Source organism: Polyodon spathula, chromosome 6 (assembly GCF_017654505.1).
Source record: "Polyodon spathula isolate WHYD16114869_AA chromosome 6, ASM1765450v1, whole genome shotgun sequence".
Taxonomy (NCBI): Eukaryota; Metazoa; Chordata; class Actinopteri; order Acipenseriformes; family Polyodontidae; genus Polyodon; species Polyodon spathula.
In genome coordinates, this window is record NC_054539.1 from 52,500,468 (window position 1) to 52,524,648 (window position 24,181).

The window sequence follows — 24,181 nt, forward strand, 5'->3', positions numbered from 1 at the left end:
CCTTGGGCTTATTTACAGGTGTTGTAAATGCATTATTGTACAGCTAAATGTGGTCTGGCAGGAGGCAATTGTTAGCAGCTCGTCTCTGCCAGAGATCTCGTGAAAACGCGTGGTCGGCAACGAATTAAATAGTAACAGATAGATTGTCGACCATGCACATATAAAAACCCTGTGCAGAATGTGACCATCTCCAGGTTGATTGATAAATATATTGCTAATTTGGAGATGGTCACAGTGGTATAAAACCTAACAGCTTTTGCCGGCCGGGGTGGGGGAGTACAGAAAGGAGGTGGGTGAGAGAGCAGGGAAGAATTAAAACTAAAGTAAAAAGAAAAGTAAATAAATGCTACGCGTGCTGGAAAGCACCAGCACAGTGCTTGTTGGTGTCAGTTTTGTGTTCAAGATTTGCTTTTGTGTGACCATGTATTTTGCTCTGTGAGCAGTGTTTTATTTATTTTTGTTTAAAAAAATACGCATGCACCAGCACTTTCATCATCGAGTACCTGTCTGCTTCCTGGTCTGAGGACGTCACGAGTCAGCCGTCCTGTCACATGCTGTCAAGCAAGAAACATGGGCATGTATTTAATTGATCTAAACAGTGTTGGATCTTAATACCTCCAGCACCATGGCACACTTTTACTTACAACTAAACAAAATAAACAAAACACAGGAACAAATGAAAAATTTGAACAAAACAGTTAAATAAACCCTAAATAAACATACTGTATGTGTTCCGGCTGACAGTCACCTTCAATGAACTATCTCCAAACTCATTTAACAAAATAGGATTTAGTTCCCCTTCAATTATTAAATCGAAGCCCTAACCCCATTCCAAATGTGGATTTGGCAGGGATCGAATTAACCCCTCCCCTGCCAAACTTAAATACAAAATAATAAATCTTTATTTACACATAGCAATACACTATTTTCACGCAGGGCTTTCTCCAACTAACACCTCTCACTGTGCAATTCAGCTTCTTTAATGCATTCCTTTCAGTAACAACATAGAAAACTTTAGGGACTGATATATTGTATTGATCTGCACAGCATTGGTATTAAGATCCTCCAATGTGAGATCAATTGAATACAACCCAGGGTGTGTAATAGTTTACATTTCTAAGGTAGACTACCAGTCAAACCCAACCAGTTGTTAGTAATTTCGAATAGATTGGCGTGAATATCGTAGTTCAAATAGAACACAATGTGCAAACTCAAGAGCGCTTGCATTGCTTCCTGCCATGTCTCTGAACAGAATAAACGCTGGATGCTGGTGCAATTTAGCTAGCACTGGCCAATCTATGGAAAGTTAGAGACAGAAAGGGTTAGCTAATTAAGAAAAAACGATTTCCTCTTTAATGTGGAATACTTCTTACCAAGAATGTGTTTTCTATAATTTTACAGCCCACCACGGGAGCCTGTATTGGCGAGTGTGCAGAAATTCTATCTCTAATGCATGCAAAGTAATGAAAGTTGCTGTGAAATTATAGATTTGTATGAAACGAAACAATTGTTTTAATAAATACACTTCATACTTCATAATAAAAGTCATACATGTGCCATGGATACATTATTTGCTTATATTAAAATGAATCAGTTTGGAATTAATTACTTCATAAAGGTATTAAATATGAGCTTTATATCATTTACAAATATTTTTGTTTTAATAAAAATGATCATTTCAAGAGTTTATGAAGCTCGTTCATCACGCAGAGCCTACTATGTACTGAACAAGGTCAATACCCTGCAGCGTATCAAATATTGCAGACATGCCTGTGGCGAAGTAAAATAAACACCAGGCTATTTTGGCATTTGTTTTGTATTGCTTGTTTCGTTAATGCAGTTATATTTCTAATATCCAATTTTTAGGGATGACCATGCATGTATTAAACATGTGGATATGTGCTGGTTTCTCAAATAGTAGGACTCAGTCCCTTTCAAACAGCAACTGCGTGCCCCCCCCCACCAAGTCTGTTAAATTCTTTATAACAATAATAACACTTTCCCCATGAAACATATTTTTTTCTCTTCTAAGCCACATTGTTAATCACTAAAAACTTCTCCAAACTTGTTTCTTAAGTTTTTTTTTTTTATTGTCTAGTTTCTTACTTAGTTATATAATCATTTGTATTTACAGTATTTGTTTTAACTATTTCCCTCTCTCTCTTAACTTAAGTTAAAGACTTTTTTTTTCTACAAATCCACTGGCAACATTTCCAGAAAACCTCAAGTGTGTTGTAATTTTATTGCTTCAAGTAAAAAAAAAAACACATTCATTACACTGTGTAACAATTATTTTTTTTTTTTTGTTCCTGGGTAGTAAGTGTTATTTCCTAATTGCTTATGCCTCAAAAGTATAGAAAATGGCTATTATTCCCCACAAATTTTGCTTTTGTGACCAGGACAGTGATATTTCAAAATATCACTATTTCCAATGGGAAAATGGGCAATGTGTGTCTTTTCGTTCACATAAAGTCAGAAAAAAACAACATATGAATCCAAATTAACATGTATTTATACTAAAGTAATACAAAGATGACTACAAAAAATTTAGAAGTGAGTAGATTTTCGAGATTTACAATTGTACTGTAAATACAGTATAATTGTAAATCTCAAAAAAACTACTCACTTCTAAATTTTTTCTTCTAAATTTTTTGCCCATTTTCCCATTGGAAATAGTGATATTTTGAAATATTACTGTCCTGGTCACAAAAGCAAAGTCTGTGGGGAATAATAGCCATTTTCTATACTTTTGAGGCATAAGCAATTAGGAAATAACACTTACTACCCAGGAACAAAAATTGTGTTACATAGTGTTATCATTATAATTTTGATCACTTTCATTCATTTTCCTAATGCTTTGGGATATATCAAAGCATTAGGAAATGTAAAACCTCAAGGAATCTCTCTCTCTCTCTCTCTCTCTCTCTCTCTCTCTCTCTCTCTCTCTCTCTCTCTATCTATATATATATATATATATATATATAGTGTAGCGTGCACTGGGGAAGGCAGCAGTAGGGATGTTGGTGACGTAATCACATACAAAGACATAAGCCTGATATACGCTCCTTGCAAAGGAGCCGTTTTTTTTTGTACAGCAGTATTGGCGCTATGCTTCAATGCGAGAGTTCCTGGGTCCGCGCCCACCCTCCGCCTGTGTGTGGTTTGCCTCGCCCTGTGTGAGGCGCCTGCCTGCAGGAACCGGGAACGCTACAATATCTGTGTTATTATTTATTATTTGCATTAATGAAGTTACAAATTACATCTTGTTTACTTATTGTAGTGACCCTGGGTCTGCTGTAACCACTTTCGTGAAGGTTCTGTGACTCAGGGTCAACAGTTCAACGCAGCTAGTGTTTGGGGGCGTCAGACAGGAGAATCACCAGCAATCAATGGCTCGGCTTGCCAGGCGAGTGGTACCAAGTTGCAACATTGTTGGCAAAACCAAGGGACAAGATCAGGGAACAGGGAACAAGAGCATGGAGGTCGTGTCTGCTTGGGATTGCTTGGGCGTGCCCTGGATAAGTGTTTTTTTTTTTTATTTTCTTTTATTTTATTATTTGTTAAAGTCTATGCAGCACTATGCTATTCAACTGTATTTGTACCACTGGCCAGTAAAGCAGCACACTTAACCTGTCCAGTGTAGAGTCCTGGCTTAAGAACTGCTGAATTTGAGAACCTGAAAAACCTGGTGTGAGTCTGCCGTCATTTCCATGCAACGGTACCGTGGTGTACAGAAGTAGGATTATGAAACTTACCCTGCGGGAAAAGGAAGCAACATTCCGGGCAGGGATGGAGACGACACCACTGCCGGAAAGGGTTGAGAGGCCAAGGGGAAGCGACCTCAGGAGATGACTGAGGAACCGGGTTGCCAAGTTGCAGGCTAATGTCAAGTGAGAGGCAGCCACAGGGGAGACAGGAGCCGAGGAGGGTCGAACGGCAAAGGCAGCATGTTTTCGGCAGATCTTTAGTTTGTTTTTTTTCCCCTGGATTTGACTTTTGTTTATGCTCAGTTCAATACACATCCAAGACATGCAGGGGTAAAACAGTCAAGACAAATGGCATGCAAGGCATTTAATAACTGGCTAACACAGAGATGTAAAGGATCAGCAAAAACAAACAAACAAAAATACTGTTATCAATGGCGGCATTTACATGCACAAGTCATGACAGTTTTACTCACGTCCTGTTTGCCGTTCTTTTCAGGAAATGCGTTGCTATGGAGTTCTGATTTAGGAAAAAAAATTGGCCGTACCAATGCAGATTACTCAATTCGTAGTCATTTAGGGGAGGGGATATTTAAATGTCCATGTTTACTTATTAAGTAGTAAAAGAACGTCTCTGGATATCGTGAGGACAAGTTCATGCGTTGCCATGGAGATAAAAACATTTAACATGAGAAATGAATTCACGTCGCGCACATTCTGAATTACACTGCGCATTAGCTACTTGTTTGTCTGGTTACATTTCCAACACACACACACACACACACACACACACACACACACCACACACACACACAAACACAACACATGTGTTTTAATATATTTTTTTTAAATGTTCAAAATGAATCTTAAATTGTTATATGTGTGTGTGTGTGTGTGTGTGTGTGGAACATCTAAAAGTTACATTTCATGAACACTAGAACCGCCTTTTACAATACATGTTTTTATTTTGAAAATAACTTATACTATTCAATTTTTGTTATATATACAACCTGTTGTTATCTCTACTGAACCTGGCAGCCATCAATTCCTTCGTTTTGTACAAGGTAGGAGAGAGCTTCAGCAGAAACATTTTGATCAAAAAGCTGCAGGCTGCAGCAGCTCAACCTGGATTCTGTGCTGCGACACACATGCAAGATAAATTACTTTCATTTTAGATTAAAAACTACTTTTGTTTTTACAGTTTTTTATGTGCATATATCTGTTTACACACTAGTTTCTTTTGAAATGTTTATTTTATTAAATTTGGTTTCATTTTTTGAAGTAGTGCCTTATATATGGTAAGTTAGAAAATAAACCCTTTTATGTTTAATTGTTCAATTAAATACAGCATATCAGTTGTGCAGATGTTTGATATAATGTGCTTGAATAAAACTTTTGAGTTGTATCTGATAGTTTCTCTTTCATTTTCATATTGATGGTGTTTAAAATGTACTGGCAGTTGTAGGTATGAGTATAAACGCTGTGGTTCTAGTGTTGAAGTAGTTCATACATGTACAGAGTGTGTATGTGTGTGTGTTGAGGGGTCTATGTTTTGTACAGACTTTCTGCTGGAGATTATGTGATATTAAGTCAGTAAAACAGGATCTTGACTGCTGAAACCTCGTGAGCCACAAGCATGATTCCTGCTCCATTTTACATGGGTTTTTACATCTATTTTTATCATTAGAAAGAGGTTGACCCTGACCATAAAGTCGCACTGCCAAAAGGAAGACCTTTTGCTGTTTCATGATGTATTCACATGACAGCGTCACACAGTCATGACTGAAGAGTCAATTTTCAAGTGCATGTAAACCAAGCCATTGTGATCTTAGTATAGCTCCATACCTTTAAATGCTATTGCACTTAAAATGCACATCTCTTATGAAAATAATATGAGAACATATTAACACCTTTTAAAATTAGCTCTCCAGACATAGAAGGCTCTAATGAATTCGGAAGTATGATTGACAACTGCATAAACCACTACGAACAAAACAAACCGAGGATCATCCTAAAAGTAGGACATGTTTATCATTTAAGATAACCCAATTTGTTGCTCATCAGTTAAAGTCAAATAAACTTGCTGAATAGTAAAAAAAAAATATGATATTAAAAAGAACTTTAAGGGCCAAACTCAGTACATTGTACCCTTTCAAATGAGCGTTTCCACATGCTTACTTAATTCTATAGGGTGATGCAAAACTTTTAGCCATAGCTGTATATGCCTGTGTGCAGATGTATATTTTTACATAATGTAAATGTGTACAGAAAATACATTAACGTTATTTCAGCGCAATGATATATACATTTTAAATAAACTCAGCACTATGAATGAGTGGGTGTGTGCATTTTTTTTAACCTGATGTCTTGATATTTGGACAACATGTCTTGAGATAGGTCCCATAGCCATAACATGATGGTGTAAACAGATGGTGTATGCAATTGACGTCTTAAGTAGGGGACTCAGCTCATTTTCAATAGATAAAATCTCTCGGTAACAATCAGTGACGGTAAATCCCATCTAAACCAATTACTGGCCGACAAAATAACCTGACCATCTTTTATGAATATGAGTCAGTATGTCTTGTCTTCTATCATTATACTTTACTATGTACTGTGTACACCCCCAACCCCACCCACACCAATCACAATAATTACCAAAATAACTAGTAAATAAATAATGAAAATATATATCTTGCAGATTTGCAGTCTGGTCTGAGTGGTCTCCACTTCACTATGTACATTAATCACCGCCATCACAAACATTCCAATATAATTTGATGATGAATAAATTCTTGCGTGAAAAGAAATAAAATGACATGAGAACTTCAGAATGATAAAAAAAAAGTTAAATAAACAAAACTATGGTCATTTTCTGAGTGGAAATCAGGGCTAGAGATGCACTGTAACAGAGTATGAATATTCTAATGAGTATTGGTTTCCGAGTGCGTTGATAACAGACTATTCCTTTTATGCCATTAACGCACACATACTTTGCTTCCCACTGCAAACCAAAAGGAGTACTGATTATAGTAGAATAGTTTGTTGTTTATTGTAGAGAGCTGGTAGTGTTGACGTATATTTCTGTTATTTGTTTTTTTCAGACATGGAATCTGATATTTTGAGACTGTGGGTCTTAATTGAGTTCAACGTGTTCACGCAGACATGCCCATCTTTTAACAAGGAGACAGACTGAAGATGAGTTGCCCCTGTTTAGCCAAGCACATTGTCAACAGAGCCTTCAGTAAACAAATGTACAATATAATAACCATATGTGGCAGAGCAAAGCTCTGCCCTTTTTAAATTGGCAGGGATGGGGTTAAATTCCCCTACCTGCCTGGGTTTATTATGTTCAGGTGGCTGGGGTTGATTAGTTGATTAGGTTGATTAACGATCAATCAGCGCCCAGCCACCTGATATAAAAGGAGGCCTCAGCTTCTCATTTGGGAGGAGGGAGCTGAGGAAGCAGGTTGGTTTTTTTGGTTGTTTGGAAAGTTTGAATCCAGTGAAGGCATTGCCCAGCCTGGAAACTGTTATTTTTGTGAGTTTTGTTTTTGCTTTATTTGTGTTTGAGTATTTGTTATTTTGCCCGTGTGCACTTTATTTATTTATTTATTTATTTATTTATTTTTTTTTTTTTTGGAAAAAAAAAATGGGAAAGAAGAGCAGACAGCGGCAAAGGCAGGAAAAGCAGCAGCTGAAGAAATGTAAGCTGCTGCAGCCACCGCTGGAGGACCCGGCCAGCCTCTTCCCCTGGTGTTCCTGGTGCGGGAAGGAGGACCATCGTTGGCGGTCCTGCCCAGACGTGCCACCGGCAAACTGGTGTGGCCGGTGTGAGGAGGACGGCCACAACTGGGCAGGATGCCCCTACAACCAGGCCCAGGAAGAGGTGCCTTGTTCACCCCGGGCATCAGGGGCCACCCCACTACCTCTAGCACCACCACCTTCACCACCGTCCCAGGAGATCTGGGACTGGTTGATGCACCCTGAGGCAGACCTCGTCCACGATCTCCCCATAGTTATCAACACGCTGTGGCGTCGAGATGGGGAGAGGTGGGAACAGTGGGAGGAACAACACCACCCGGCGTCCTTCCCAGAGGTTGCCCTCATGGTGGTTAATTACCTGGCGGTAGACATGGGAGATCCACCGGTCACTCCAATAAAGAGAGGTGAGCCGCCTTCCCGAGAGCCAGAGAGGGGTGAGCCGCCTTCCCGGGAGCCAGAGAGGGGCGAGGAGCTGCCGTCGCTCCCAGAGCCAGAGAGGGAGGAGGAGCTGCCGTCGTCCCCAGAGCCAGAGAGGGGTGAGGAGCCGCCGTCGTCCCCAGAGCCAGAGAGGGGGGAGGAGCCTCCGTCGCTCCCAGAGCCAGAGAGGAGTGAGGAGCTGCCGTCGCTCCCAGAGCCAGAGAGGGAGGAGGAGCTGCTGTCGCTCCCAGAGCCAGAGAGGGAGGAGGAGCCGCCGTCGCTCCCAGAGCCAGAGAGGGAGGAGGATCTGCTGTCGCTCCCAGAGCCAGAGAGGGGTGAGGAGCTGCCGTCACTCCCAGAGCCAGAGAGGGAGGAGGAGCCTCCGTCACTCCCAGAGCCAGAGAGGAGTGAGGAGCCGCCGTCGCTCCCAGAGCCAGAGAGGAGTGAGGAGCTGCCGTCGCTCCCAGAGCCAGAGAGGGAGGAGGATCTGCTGTCGCTCCCAGAGCCAGAGAGGGAGTGAGGAGCCGCCGTCGCTCCCAGAGCCAGAGAGGAGTGAGGAGCTGCCGTCGCTCCCAGAGCCAGAGAGGGGTGAGGAGCTGCCGTCGCTCCCAGAGCCAGAGAGGGGTGAGGAGCTGCCGTCGCTCCCAGAGCCAGAGAGGGGTGAGGAGCTGCCGTCGTTCCCAGAGCCAGAGAGGGGCGAGGAGCTGCCGTCGTCCCCAGAGCCAGAGAGGGGTGAGGAGCTGCCGTCGCTCCCAGAGCCAGAGAGGGGTGAGGAGCTGCCGTCGCTCCCAGAGCCAGAGAGGGAGGAGGAGCTGCCGTCGCTACCAGAGCCAGAGAGGGTGAGGAGCTGCCGTCGTTCCCAGAGCCAGAGAGGGTGAGGAGCTGCCGTCGCTCCCAGAGCCAGAGAGGGGTGAGGAGCTGCCGTCGCTCCCAGAGCCAGAGAGGGGTGAGGAGCTGCCGTCGCTCCCAGAGCCAGAGAGGGGTGAGGAGCTGCCGTCGCTCCCAGAGCCAGAGAGGGGTGAGGAGCTGCCGTCGCTCCCAGAGCCAGAGAGGGGTGAGGAGCTGCCGTCGCTCCCAGAGCCAGAGAGGGGTGAGGATCTGCCGTCGCTCCCAGAGCCAGAGAGGGAGGAGGAGCTGCCGTCGCTCCCAGAGCCAGAGAGGGGTGAGGAGCTGCCGTCGCTCCCAGAGCCAGAGAGGGGTGAGGATCTGCCGTCGCTCCCAGAGCCAGAGAGGGAGGAGGATCTGCCGTCGCTCCCAGAGAGCCAGAGAGGGAGGAGGATCTGCCGTCGCTCCCAGAGAGAGAGAGGGAGGAGGATCTGCTGTCGCTCCCAGAGCCAGAGAGGGAGGAGGAGCTGCCGTCGCTCCCAGAGCCAGAGAGGGAGGAGGATCTGCTGTCGCTCCCAGAGCCAGAGAGGGAGGAGGATCTGCTGTCGCTCCCAGAGAGAGAGAGGGAGGAGGATCTGCCGTCGCTCCCAGAGCCAGAGAGGGAGGAGGATCTGCTGTCGCTCCCAGAGAGAGAGAGGGAGGAGGATCTGCTGTCGCTCCCAGAGCCAGAGAGGGAGGAGGATCTGCTGTCGCTCCCAGAGCCAGAGAGGGAGTGAGGATCTGCCGTCGCTCCCAGAGCCAGAGAGGGAGGAGGATCTGCTGTCGCTCCCAGAGCCAGAGAGGGAGGAGGATCTGCCGTCGCTCCCAGAGCCAGAGAGGGAGGAGGATCTGCCGTCGCTCCAGAGCCAGAGAGGGAGGAGGAGGCTGCCGTCGCTCCCAGAGCCAGAGAGGGAGGAGGAGCCGCCGTCGCTCCCAGAGCCAGAGAGGGAGGAGCCGCCGTCGCTCCCAGAGCCAGAGAGGGGTGAGGAGCCTCCGTCGCTCCCAGAGCCAGAGAGGGAGGAGGATCTGCCGTCGTCCTCAGAGCCCGAGAGGGAGGAGCCGCCGCCGCTCTCAGAGCCCGAGAGGGAGCCGGGCCGCCGCCGCCTCCGCCACCAGAGGGAGCCGGGCCGCCGTCGCCGCCTCCGCCACCAGAGGGAGCCGGGCCGCCGTCGCCGCCTCCGCCACCAGAGGGAGCCGGGCCGCCGTCGCCGCCTCCGCCACCAGAGGGAGCCGGGCCGCCGTCGCCGCCTCCGCCACCAGAGGGAGCCGGGCCGCCGTCGCCGCCTCCGCCACCAGAGGGAGCCGGGCCGCCGTCGCCGCCTCCGCCACCAGAGGGAGCCGGGCCGCCGTCGCCGCCTCCGCCACCAGAGGGAGCCGGGCCGCCGTCGCCGCCTCCGCCACCAGAGGGAGCCGGGCCGCCGTCGCCATGCTACCTTGGACATTCGGGGCCCCCTCAACCAAAGAAGGCTTGGGGGCTCCGACATCAACCCCGCCCACCACCACCCACCATAACAGCCCACCCAAGGGACATAATTGGACTCTTGGGGGGAGGAGGGGGGGGGGGGGGGGGGGGGGGGAAGGGGGGAGTTGGCCGATTGCGGCCGGTGTACGTTGTACATGGGGGGAGGTGTGTGGCAGAGCAAAGCTCTGCCCTTTTAAATTGGCAGGGATGGGGTTAACTTCCCCTGCCTGCCTGGGTTTATTATGTTCAGGTGGCTGGGGTTGATTAGTTGATTAGGTTAATTAACGATCAATCAGCGCCCAGCCACCTGATATAAAAGGAGGCCTCAGCTTCTCATTTGGGAGAGGGAGCTGAGGAAGCAGGTTGGTTTTTTTTTGGTTGTTTAGAAAGTTTGAATCCAGTGAAGGCATTGCCCAGCCTGGAAACCTTTATTTTTGTGAGTTTTGTTTTTGCTTTATTTGTGTTTGAGTATTTGTTATTTTGCCCGTGTGCACTTTATTTTTGTTTATTTATAATAAAAAGTTATTTTTTTGAACTGCAGTCTGTCTCTGGGCCTCTATCCACTCGCCAGCCTGCCACACCATAGTTAATAAAATACATAAAGCAAATAATCTGTCTGTGTGTGTGTGTGTGTGTGTGTATACACATCATATGCATAGTTGCTTTTTCAAAGAGCATTTGACTGAATTTCTGTTATTGAGAGCTGTAACTGTATATAAATAAGTAAATAACTAACTAAATAAATATATGCAAAAATTATAATTATACAAAATATTTTATATATATATATATATATATATATATATATATATATATATATATATATATATATATATATATATATATATATATATATAGTCATCACCAATAGATTTTTTACCTCATTTTTTCCAATTTAGAACCGGCAATTGTATGTATTGATCTTGGTCCACCGCTGCAACCACTGACTTACCAAAACAACGACAGACACAGAGTCAGAAACAGAGTCCTCTGAAATGTGCCCTGATAAGCCATCTTTTTTCAGAATGCAGGTCAGCAGCAAAGCCATCAGATTTATATAGCCGGAGGACAACAGAGAATTGAATGGCTCCACAGCAGACTCGCAGGCGCTCTGACGGACACAGGAATCACTGAGAATTACCATGCCAACCTGAGCCCTCCAGACCCGGGTGGCACTTGGCCAATTGTGCACCGCCCCCTAGGAACTTCCGGTCATGGTCGGCAAATGACATAGCCCGGATATGAACCAGCAATTTCCAGGCTATAGAGCACATATTGCACTCCACAATTTAGTTGTATATTTTGCACATCTAGCATGTATTAATATGTGTTTTCTGTAAATTCTTTGGTACTCAAATTGTAAGAGAATTTTATACTGTATCTATATAGCACTCTGATACCACTGGCGAGTGGTTCTTTAGAAGTTTTGAAAAATAATTAAATAAATAAATGCAATGAAATATTGATAGCATTAGTTTATTTCAGTCTCGTCAATCAGCTAGTCAGGGTAACTTTCTTCTTCATACCCGATGTCCACCACTCTGGTGTGAAAGTGCACCGCGTGAGATAGTGCACCCCTTACATAATACATACATTTTTCCTTTTTGTTTTGTAATGTTTGCTACTTTCTACAGTGCTACACTTAATAAAACACTGACTACAACATCTAGTTTTTTATACACTTACCATCAATTTTGTAATATGAATAAAAAGTTGTGTGAATAAACACACCTACAGCAAAAGTACAGATTTGGGAAAAGCTTGCAAAGAGGAAAATGTACAATATGTGGTTGTTGTTTCTTCTAGTTTTAAAATGTTAAACTCAAGTTTTTTTCCCATCGTCTCCCCTTACATCACATGACATGTACATGCTACAGGCACACTGCTGCGCTGAAGGGATGCACTATCTCACGCTACACCGGGTTGGTGAAGACAAAGGGTGATTACTCAGTATGTCATTCATAAGTTTGAAGTAAAGGTATTTAAAGGTTGGATGGATAGGTTTTTTCAGTAGTATTGTTATACTCACTTTGTTTTATTTTGTGCATCATTTTCATCCCTAATGGAACTCCCGAACCGAGTGTTCCTGGCGGTTTTATGAATAAAGGTAGGCGAAATGAAGGTCGGTTTGGGCGGGTTTTTCATCAGCACTATAGTGCTCTCATCTATTTATAATAAAAATAATAATATACTTATTTGGCTGAGGATATTTTGCATAGTGTGTTATAATCAGTTATTTTACATATGTATTGAACCCAGGACCTTCTGATCAACAGTTCAGAGCCCTAACCACAATTAACAGTATTAAGTATGTTACTCAGAGAGACTAAAGGAGAAAATCAGCAATAGATACAGAACATAGGTGGGTGCTGTACAATATAAGCTGGGATAGCACCACAAAGGGATATACGGCTTCATACTCGCTTTACATGGTTGTATCACACTGATGTCAGTGACCATTTCATGTCACAGATATCACTGAGTCCAAGGTCAGTGCTATAGAGGCTATTGCAACCATAATTCCACTCCATCAAAGGAATCGAGTAGCAGAATCCATAGGCTGCATCTGCTTTGCTGCAGATAGATTCTTCTCCAGAATTCAATGACATGCACACATTTATTTGGAATCAATGAAAAATATGACCTGTTTTATTTCCAAGACAGGTTGTATGCATGATGATTCTACAGTAACAACCCTGTCACCCTACAGAATAGTTACCAGCTGTTATGAGCTGAAATGACAATATAGCATAGTGTCTGCTTTATGATTCTGTCACATTAAATTACCCCCTCTCTAAAGATCAAGCATTGTTGTCTTCTTAGACACACACACACACACGCACACACACGCACACACACGCACACACACACACACACAAATATTATAGTGCTGCCATAACCATCAGTCAATGCTGTGCAGCTTTATGATCATTTTCATTTCCTTGTTTTCTGTTGCAATTCAATGAAATTTCCAACAGTGTCAAAAATTTGCAATGATTTAAAAACCTTTCATTTTATATATATATATATATATATATATATATATATATATATATATATATATATATATATATATATACACACACACACACACACACAACCCCCAACACACACGTGTGTGTGTGTGGTGGTGTGTGTTGTATAAAACAAAACAAAGTTCCATATCATGTGTTAATTGGATCCTCGATCATAAAAAGTTAATTGTAGTCAAGGTTCGTCGTTCAAGTAATGTTTGGCTACAAACGGGTTCCTCTGTGGAAAGGACGAAAGGATCATTGTTATGGTGTTGTTGTGTGTGTGTGTGTGTGTGTGTGTGTGTGTGTGTGTATATATATATATATATATATATATATATATATATATATATATATATATATTAGTATGTTCCTCTAATATATATATATATATATATATATATATATATATATATATATATATATATATATATATATATATAATATATTATATATATATATATATATCTATACAGTTATCAACATGGTTTTAAGTATCTTACATGTGAATGCTGCCATGGAATTCACATGTAGTACATAAAACCGACTATCATTTAAATTATTTCTCGGAGACCATAATTAAAAAACAAACATTATACATTGGTTTTTCTCCATAAAGTAGTTTCTGCAGGAATATCACTGTATTATGTAAAGATAAAATTCATACTTGTACTTACTTGCTCCCACCAAACAGATGTCATAACGAAACAGCACCAGAATAACAGAGTTCAGATATATAGGGAGATATGCCATGCCGTCTTGTAGAACAGTTTCTTCTTATTCTTAAATAAAACAATGTTGTCAATTAAGATCTTTAATCTTTAACTGCAATGATTCCATAATGTAAGTAAAAATAAATCAAATCTTCCTTTCTCACTACTGATACTCAAAACCGCATACCCAAAGCTATTCAAGCAGGCGCAACAGCGTATTACAGTCAGAAAATATTTAAGAGTTTAATTTGGGATTGTGGTGGTGTCATCATTATAGGACCGTTGAATTAAACAATTCGATGCTTTAAATAAAAACAAATAGCTGCATTGTGAAAATATTTTTAAATCGTTGCGGTCCTGCAAGCAATATATTCACGGTGGCTTCAGCGCAGTTTCAGCACTTTTTGTTCTCCAAAGAACGAGTTCCACAGTGATTAAAAAAAAAAAAAAAAAAAAAAAAAAAAAAAAGATTGCACTTTCAATGCAGATTAATCGAATTTAATCAAAATGATCTTTACCACTCTCAACTGGTAAAACAAACAAAACGCTTTCCAGAGACCGCGGTGGTTAAAACCTACTTTTGAAATGATAATATGCGCACAGTTCTTTCAGGACCCTGGACAGCTCTGGTGTCCAGCAGTGAGAGGAGATGCATAATATTCACCGGTATTTTTGGCTCCTCCGGCACTCTGCAGCGCCACTGGCTGCACTCCAAGGTTCTGAAAACAGGGCAGCACCTCCACGTTTCAGCAATTGTATTTGGTGCAATTGCCGTACTTTAAGCAACAGACCACTCTGTCTCTGACACCAGTATGCAAATTGTATTCAATAGTAGATGATAACGTCCCCTAGGTTCCCAATCCCAGCCTTTAGTTTTAAGTTTTAGCAGTCACAGAACTGTCTAATGTGCTGCGGGATTTCAAATATTATGTCTTTTCTTTCAGAAAATTCAACAAGTTTTCATATACGAGAAGCGGAAATTTACTACACACGTATGACCGCTCTTATATAGAACCAACCGTTTAAAGCACAATATAATTAATATAGCAGTCATTTGAATAAAATACGTGTGCGCTATCTGTTGGCCATTACTCGAGTGCAACTTTATAGTTATATTACGGCTTCTAATTACGGTATTCCCCTAAAAAACATTCATTGAAACAGAGATAACCCTTTGATATTATCACTCTGGTTTGAAAAGCATTCATCAATTGGTATACTGACTTGAGTAGCTTTGCAGATAGCCCGCCTCCAGAGAGTGCACAATGGCTTGCTGATGTCACTGTGTGCATGTGAATGGTTGTGCGTTTTGTCAGTCTGAACGAGTCACTGGGTGAATGTCACATAAACGTTCGGGACAGTGAATTAAAATACGACCGTGTAACCGGCAGCAGTGTAATCCTGTGTCTACCACACTTTAAAAATGATCAACTCAAATGCAGTGAGGGTTTATTAACCAACGAAAGTTATTGATTAGTTGTATTATAAAGAATGCTATACGGTCAAATGTTTCATATAAAAAGTTAGCTATAGTGTATTATATGCAAGCATAGGACACACACACACACACACACACACACACACACACACACACACACACACACACACACACACACACACACACAGCTGACGTTATGTTTCCCGACATAACGACGACCTTAAAACGTACAAACATTTTGAATTGAAAAAGGGAAAGATATCATTAAGGTTGTACTTCTACATTTGTGTAGTCCCCCAACTTTATGTCTGTTCCATAACACGTCATATATTATGTTACCGTAAAGTCTTAGTGAGGGTGGTTACTTGTGAATACACACTGAACTAGATTTATATATATATATATATATATATATATATATATATATATATATATATATATATATATATATATATATATATATATACTGACTTTTAGTGTTACATCAATGAACGGATACATGCATTACTCAGTCTATTTGTCTTTCAAGGTCTTGTGACATCATTGCAATTTAGACCCAAGAATCTTTTATTAATGTACACATATTTCCTGTGAAGGATTTATTTCATTAAAACAACTAAATATACCTCGCTTCCAATCTATTAAACCAAAAATTTAAAGATCAGAATAGTAAACTAAAAAAATAGGAACTGCTGATATCTTGCTTTTTTATATTAATGGTTACAGTATATCCATATGTTGGATAACAAAGAAAGTACAAATGTAATACTCTGTTAATGAATTCCAAGAAATGGTGTCTGTCTGCATTGTTTACTGTTTTGGTTGTGTCAAAGACCTTATTTACCACTCCACATAAAGTCTACAAATTATTTCTGTAAGTTTCCTGGTTGGCTTGATCTCATAATGAAGCGTAGATAGATTGTGATGACAAATGTGTTGTTCATATCCTTTGTCAATTGGATTGAGATCCAGGGATTGTGGTGGCCATGGAAAATACCAGAGGTCTCAGCCATGCTACTCAAACCATTCAAATACAATTCTGGCATGGTGGATGCAATATTATCTTGAAAGTAGGCATAACCATCAGGATATAAGTGAAGCATTTTTTTTTTAATGCACTTGATCCACGATGTTATGGTGCAACAGATATTGCATGTCACATTACATGATCAAACCTGATTTGCAATTCTAATTCAATGTCAAATCCAATATGATAGATTCTAGTAAAGTTACCACACAGTGTATATAAACTTAGTGCAACATACCGATGTAGAAACAGATAGAAACACAGGGTGCCTCCATATAACTACAGATTCTTATACTAAATAATATAATAACAATTCCTAGCAAGTTCCATCACAATTTGACAAGAGAAGCTCCAGATATATGCAACACATGCACTGCAAGGATGCCCACCACCCCTATTTCCCCAGAGGTATATGCATCTCCAGTAAGGGATATGAAATACTATCAAGAAAAGTATCTGTAGTATCCTGGGTAAACTAGACAGAAAAGAATTCATTTGACAGGTAAAAAATGATCATATTAGAATAAATAAGCGAGCTATAAAAATGTGATATTTACAAAAGCAACCAAGTTATATACCAGAAAGGGATCAACACTGTAAGTTAACTAAGACACAATTGGGTCAAACTTGACTCCCTGTGTATGTCTGCCCCAATTGTAATCTTTGAATTTACATTAAATCTTTACAGTGCAGATCCTTTGTAGATACCACATCTATATACGGCTAGTCCCTTGATTCTAACTTGACTGTTTTTATACATGTAAATCTCTTTGGATATATATCACCAGATGTGTCAGAGACTTGACCACAGTACTTTAGACCACTAGATCATGCTGTCTTCTCAATTTTGTGTCTTGAGTCATAAATATGGGTCCTGTCACTCTACAGTGGCCATAAGTGGTTATAACATTAAAAAAAAAAAAAAAAATAAAACTGAATAAAGTAATGTAAAAAATGTAAGCCGATTGGTACAAAGATTAGCTTTCTACAATAATTTGATTTACTTGGCTCTTGTTTAAATTTCTATTTTGTATAGACATGACTTGAGATTTAAAAAAACAAAAAGATGTTTTCAATTTTAAATGCCGTATTGATGGTTTCCCATGAACACTACCATATTTCCATCAGAGAAACTCCCCATCATCCCCAATAGTGAACAATAAATGACAGACACTTGCACAATTTTAAACTTTTAATTGCACCCCCCTCCCCTCCAAACCAATGCTGACAAAGCAGTTTCATTGACAGTGTTAAAGAACAAGTACACTGATTACTTTTACAGGTTGTAGTCCATCCTCTTCACCTTTTATTCTTACTTTAGCAGCTATAGATTAAGGGGATAGGATAGCTCCAGGTGTCTGTTCCTGTATAAAGAGATAAATTGTACTGACTGGTTTAGTATTTGTTTATTTCAGATGGTAAATCAAATATTTGTATGCTGGTTCCATTTCTAATCATTCATCTCACAATCACTACAATTAATGTAATCATTACTCTCCCAATAAGTATGGCAAATGAACAAACACTTTTTTGCAACAAAACAGGTAGTAAAAAAATAAATAAAACATCAATAACAACAACAACAACAACATCACAACTTGGAAATGATGTGTTAATGATTAGGACAATGTATACTTAATTTTAATATAAGAAAGAAACTAATACAATTTAAATATAAACTAAACTTTAAATGTGCACTTACCATGCTCAAGCCTGGAAGAGGAGCAGAATTCAAATAATACAGTACTAACATTCAATGCTGCCGATGTATTTTTGGTGCTTAAATTTCAACTGTGACTAGTGCCAGAAACAATTCAGTGCTTTAACTGATGATTTCACTCAGACATTCTTCAAAGCTTCAACCAAACCTATCTGCTTCCATTTGCTTATTGTTACCACTAAGTAAACAGTACAATTCTATAAGCCTAAAGGGTCTGTTTCGAGTTTTACAAGCCCATGGTGAATAACGTGCATACGGCTGTGGGTGCCAGTGGTCATGTGAGCAGACCCAATGAGAAACTATTAGCATCTATGATTGCTGAAAAACAAATTAAACATGTCTACTGGTGCTAGAATGTAATGTACCATGGCACTAGAATCAGGCGCCACAGCACCAAATTTCCACCACTGTGCAAATGGGTTTCTTGGGCATGGCCTGAAATGCATGCCAAAAAACCTGGTGACAGAACCTACTCACTCAGAGAATATACCTACATTACATACATACAGAATAATTTTATAGCATATGAAACAGGGATAACATTGCATTTTTTTAAAATATCCTTTACCATACCCAGGAAAGGAATATCATTGTAGGATGTCCATGCTCATATACAGTATGTACTGATTTAGTTATACTTACTTTAATATTTAGTTGGAGAGGTTCCAAAAATATGTTTAGGTCTATATGAAGTACTATTGATGGTTTTCCATTTTGTTTTACCATGTTTCATTGAGATGCATTATCTACAGTTCAAAAGCATCCTTGAGGCAGAGGCAGCCTTTTATACATCATTTCCAAAAGCACAAAAGGTTACAAGTCACCTAATACTCACCTGGAAAGTTGAAAAATGACATGATGCTGAAGTGTACTGTAGTAACACATGTTTGTTTTACTGAATAAGGAAGGCCATTTCAACAAGAATAAGCTCTCAGAGTAAAAATATTTGTATCAGATTGGAACACGAACTATAGGAAGGAAAGCATAGCCATGTTAGAATATGTATATCAGTATGACTAGGTCCATCATTCTCATTTTTTACAATGGCACATTTCAATCCATGTAGTGTACAGCAGTGTAAATTTGTTAGAAAATCACAAAACAAGATTTTTTTTTTTTAAATACAGACCACACCAGCAGTCAATCATCATTTGTTATATAGAGAATAGCAGATTTTAATGCAGTAATGTGAACAGGATAGGCTTGTGGGTGATGCCAGACCAGGAAGAGACCGGACACAGTACTGTGGTTGAATGCGCTGGTGCGCGAGTTTATTGCAAATGAAAGTTTTGAACATAAAAAAAACAAACAAAAAAAAAAAAACACTTTCAGTAACAAAACAAAAATGGCACAGTGGCCAAAATAAATACTCAGAGACACACACACAAATAAGTATCATGCTGGTTTAAAGCCAGCATGAGAAGCAATTGTTATATTTCTTTAGTTCTTACTGTCTCGCTCTTTCGTTCCACCTCTGAACACCCAACCCTGTTCAGCCAAAGCTGCAGTTGTTATACATGTGACCATCTCCAGAGAATAATAAATCAATCAATCTGGAGACGGTCACATTCTGCACAAGTTTAGCATGGATGGGGAATTTTAATCCCACCCATGTTGTAAAATAATTAACAATAAAACATCATGTTTTTACACACTAAACCATACATTTTAAATAATAATAATACAAAATACTAAAATAATACAAAATACACATGTATAGTAAACATGTATAGTAAATAGCTATGATTTCAGTAATTATGCTTCTGTTTATAAATAAGCAAGAAACTAGTTGTATTCCAGACCCAATTTAGTGGTGAGTTTAATGTAATTAGTGCACATGTTGGCAGTTAATGTAAATGGATCTTTGTTCACTCTCAGGCTTATTGATTCATCTTCTCAATAGTAAATGTTAAAGATTGTGCCTGACACATATACAGGAGACAACCATGCATTGCAAAACCACAAGAAGATTTATACAAATAGTCTGGGTCACCCCCTTCAAATAAAAATCAATTGTAAACAATAGAGGATATAGTAAATTGACCATATATAGAGGTATGATTGAGTTGACTTATTTCAACTTATTTCACTGATTTCAATACTCAGTATGCACCACTCATCATTAATACGATTGTGCTGCAGTATCCCTGAAGAGAGGTATAGATGACATCAAGAACAAGACAGCCAATAGCAAACAAAGTGCTGCAATTGACCAACAGAATCAAGGCTAAGTGTATTGAAGTTTTAAATCTTACAGTTATTCTTACTTTTAAATAATATCCTGCAGAAATATTTGTATGCATACAGTAACAGATTCTTAAATTATACCCCACAGTTCTGCTGCATTATACTCATTCCGATGTGTTAAAAATAATGAAATATACTATGTTTAAATGCACTGCAGTAATACTCTAGTATATTTCTCAAGGTTAATCAAATCAAAAAGAATAATGCATTACTATATTATCTGACCTAGATACAGAAGATGTTAAAGATTGTGTCCTTTTTTGATTGATTGTTGTAAATTAGTAAAGATAAATTAAGTTAATGTTCTTGTAATATTGCTATTTTCTTGTAATATTGCTACTTTCAGCAATAAGAAACATTAAACCACATCACATTGTTACCTAAACCATTTACACAATCTCTGCATAACACATCTCTCTTTCAGACTGTACATAGTCTAAACTCTGAGTAAGAGAGGATACTCTGCTCTTGTTTGCGTGGGTTGGATGTATATGTACTGATTTTTTGTTTTTTTATTTTTTGCAATATCCACTTATTTATAAATATCCAAAGCAAGTATATTGAAATGTAGTTTGTACCTGTTTACAATTGCCATCTGTTATTTTAAAACAATGTGTCAATGAAACACAAAACATGTTTTTATTTGTATCCAGTATTAGATGTATGTTTTTGTGTTTTCTACCAGACCATAATTCTATAAAAATGTATAGAAAGTAATACTTCATATAATACTTCATGGGATTAAATTCGCTATACATTATTAGGGGTTAAAATATGGCAGTAAATCTAACAGTTATTTTCGTTTCTAGAGTACCTGCTTCATTATAAACAGCCGGTTTTAAAAGAGTTCATTCTACTGGGGCTGGTTCACCTCATTATGAGCTATTTCAAATGTGCTAAATAAATCAAATGTGAAACAATATATTGTACATTATATTTATGATAACAGAGACATTCTTTATTAAATTGTTTGGTCTCACATTTATGGATCAAAGTTGTGACTCTAGAATTATATGACAATGGCTATGTTTACAACAACCTTTAGCAAGCCACAATGGTATGTTATCTTCCCATAATGCACTATTTTGTCAGACATTCAATAAATTTTTTTTATGAAGTCTGTGATAAAAGGAGGTACGAGCTAAAGAGAGGGGTGATGACTCAGTCAGATCACGCAGGGTGATCTGGGTTATTTTCTTGGAATAGATGTCTCAGGTACAGTAGACTCGAAGGCTTGGGGTTTGCAAACAAATCAACAGCCTTAGGCCTTAGGGGGGTTGGTGGAAACAAATCAACAGCCTTAGGCATTTATTCTCTCAGTTGGACTACATGGACAATGATGGACTTGGCCATCTGGGGTCTAAGCCTTGTATGATATATGTGGATCCTGAGGACAGAATGAATGAAACGTCCTTGGCTCTGCTGAGCAGCTTTCATTGCATATCAGCATGAAGATGTGGATGTTACCGATTTAACGTGGTTCTTAGTCTTCTATCCATGAGTACTGTAACTTAACAGGACTCTTCCCAGTTGTTGAGTGGCACATAGCATCTTCAGCAAGTAAGAATCTGGCTAACCGCATTGACCAATCCTCCAATGTAATGCTCTTTAATGCCTCCTTTGTCCTCTGAACCATGCACTCAGCCTGGCATACAGAAGGTGTGAAAGGGTGCCACGATCACATGTCAGATATAATTGCACTGGACAAATTCCTGGAAGTCAGCTGACTTAAAGGCGGTGCCATTGTTGAATACAATTACATCATGTAAACGCTGTATTGCAAAAGATATTTGAGGACATGGAACTCATGGTGATGAGTACTAGTCAAATAGAGTGAGAGTCCACCACTTTCCTTGAAATAGTTCAACCAAATTAACATGCAGTCTAGACAATGGATTGGCAGTCCATTCTCATGGGTGCAATGGAGCTTTTAGTGCAATGTACTGTGTCTCTTGACATGTTGCACAGCTTTTAACATACTCCACCTGTACATCCATTCCAGGCTGAATGGATACACAAGTTTCTTGCTAATGAGATCATATGCACAATCCCTGGATGAATGGCGTGCATTGCCAGTTCAGGTATTACCACATGTCTCTCCCACAAAATACAATTCTTGTGCACTGACAAATCACTTTTGCATCAAATGAACAAAAAAGCAGCTGCCTTGAACATCTTCAGGCCAACCGTGTACTGTCGAGGATCTTTCACAATTAGATTTTTTTAAGCATGCAAATAACTTCCAATAATAAAACTGGTACTTCAGAATCATGAGTCAGCAATGGCAGGCAGCTCAGCACATCATCATTAGCCAGTTGTTTTCCTGGCCTGTAACACAACTTGTAGTCATAGGCTCCCAGCAACAAACCCCACCCAAGCATGCATGGTGACAAAACCTGTGACATTGGCTAAATTGGCATAGGTGACAGGTATAGGGGATAGGAATCACTTTTCATTTGTTTGTAATGGATAAAATAGAAAGGAAAGCAATGTAATCTCCGGTTTGTTTTGATTGTTTTTGATCACTATATGTCAAACAAGCTGTTTAAGTTAAGCAGTCAATCAAACTGTAATCCGCCATTGCTGGAAAACGCTCCTGTGATGTCACTGGTTGAAGAAGGCAGCGGGAGGTGTGTGAGAAGTCCATCAAGTAAGTATACTAAACAAATATCAACAATGGCAAGCAACGCGTCAGTAAAGAACCACCCGACAGGTGTATATCGTGTTGCCCCTGGTTGCACAAATTACTACTACAAAGATTCAAATGTGCATTACCACTGTCTCCCAAATAACAGAGATAACCAATTAAGAAAGTGGCTGCCGGCAATAAAATGGAAAACTGTCCCAGACTTACAACATGCTCGCGTAAGCAGCATTCACTTCTTTGTCTGTGATTGCAAGGTCAATGCCAGTGGAAGCTACATTAATGTCAAAACCAGCGAATTAAAGCATACGGCCTGCTCCAGTGTTTTTAACTTTTCGAAAACCACACAAGCTGTGACTGTGCGACACCATGTGAAAAGGTAAGACTCCATCAAGGCAGGGTGGAGAAAACGCAACATGTTTTGTCATGAGATGGCGTTGTAAGTTCGATTTCTGATCCTGATCTGATTCTCCATAAAGGTGTACATAGCAGTCCAAAACGAAACAGAATATACACCACTACACTTTGAAACTCTAAAAAATACAGTAAATCCTAGGTTGCAGATTGTAATGCGTGTGCATATTGCTTGTTGACAGTTCTCTCGACCAATTAAAACACGACCGAAACAGACTCCAGGAATACAAACACCAATAAGAGCAGCAGGTAGGTGGATATAAAATAAATAAAATAAAATAAATAAATAAATAAAGCACGATATCATGAGTTGGTCAGTTATATGCTTAATTAATCATTTGTTTATTTTATTTTTTTGTGTGCATTTGTGAATGACGACACCCCGAGAGCCATATCTGGTTGCTTGCAAAGTCAGTGAGCGCTCCAACCAGTGACGTCACGAGAAAACGATGTCAATAAGGTGGAATACATCAAAATTGAAGTCCCAGTTGTCGTAGTTTTAAAAGTCTTTTTGATTGTGTTATATGATAAATACAATGGTGTTTTGCCTAGGAAATGTTATCTTTAGCATTTGATGAATCATTTTAATGCACAAAGTCTTACCGTTTCCCTTCCACTTTAATTAATACAAAAACCACAACAAGGGCCAGCTTGTAATTTTGGGCATAGGTCCTTTCAGTTGAGGCTAGTGTTCAGGATGTAAATCTGATTGGTGCTTCCACTCTGTTTGGTCCCTTGTGACTCAGCAATGC

General features: G+C 40.0%; 1 protein-coding gene across 2 annotated transcripts in view; it reads right to left on the bottom strand.

Annotated features, from left to right (window-relative positions):
• Positions 1 to 14,364, bottom strand: part of LOC121316567 (fibronectin type III domain-containing protein 4-like) — a 63,410-nt gene extending 49,046 nt beyond the window's left edge. For both annotated transcript variants that reach the window (XM_041251612.1, XM_041251611.1), the window contains exon 1: positions 13,904 to 14,364. In XM_041251612.1, coding sequence (XP_041107546.1) covers positions 13,904 to 13,979 — 76 coding nt within the window. In that variant the 5' untranslated portion in view covers positions 13,980 to 14,364. The remainder of the gene's footprint in view (positions 1 to 13,903) is intronic.
• Positions 14,365 to 24,181: the final 9,817 nt, after the last annotated feature.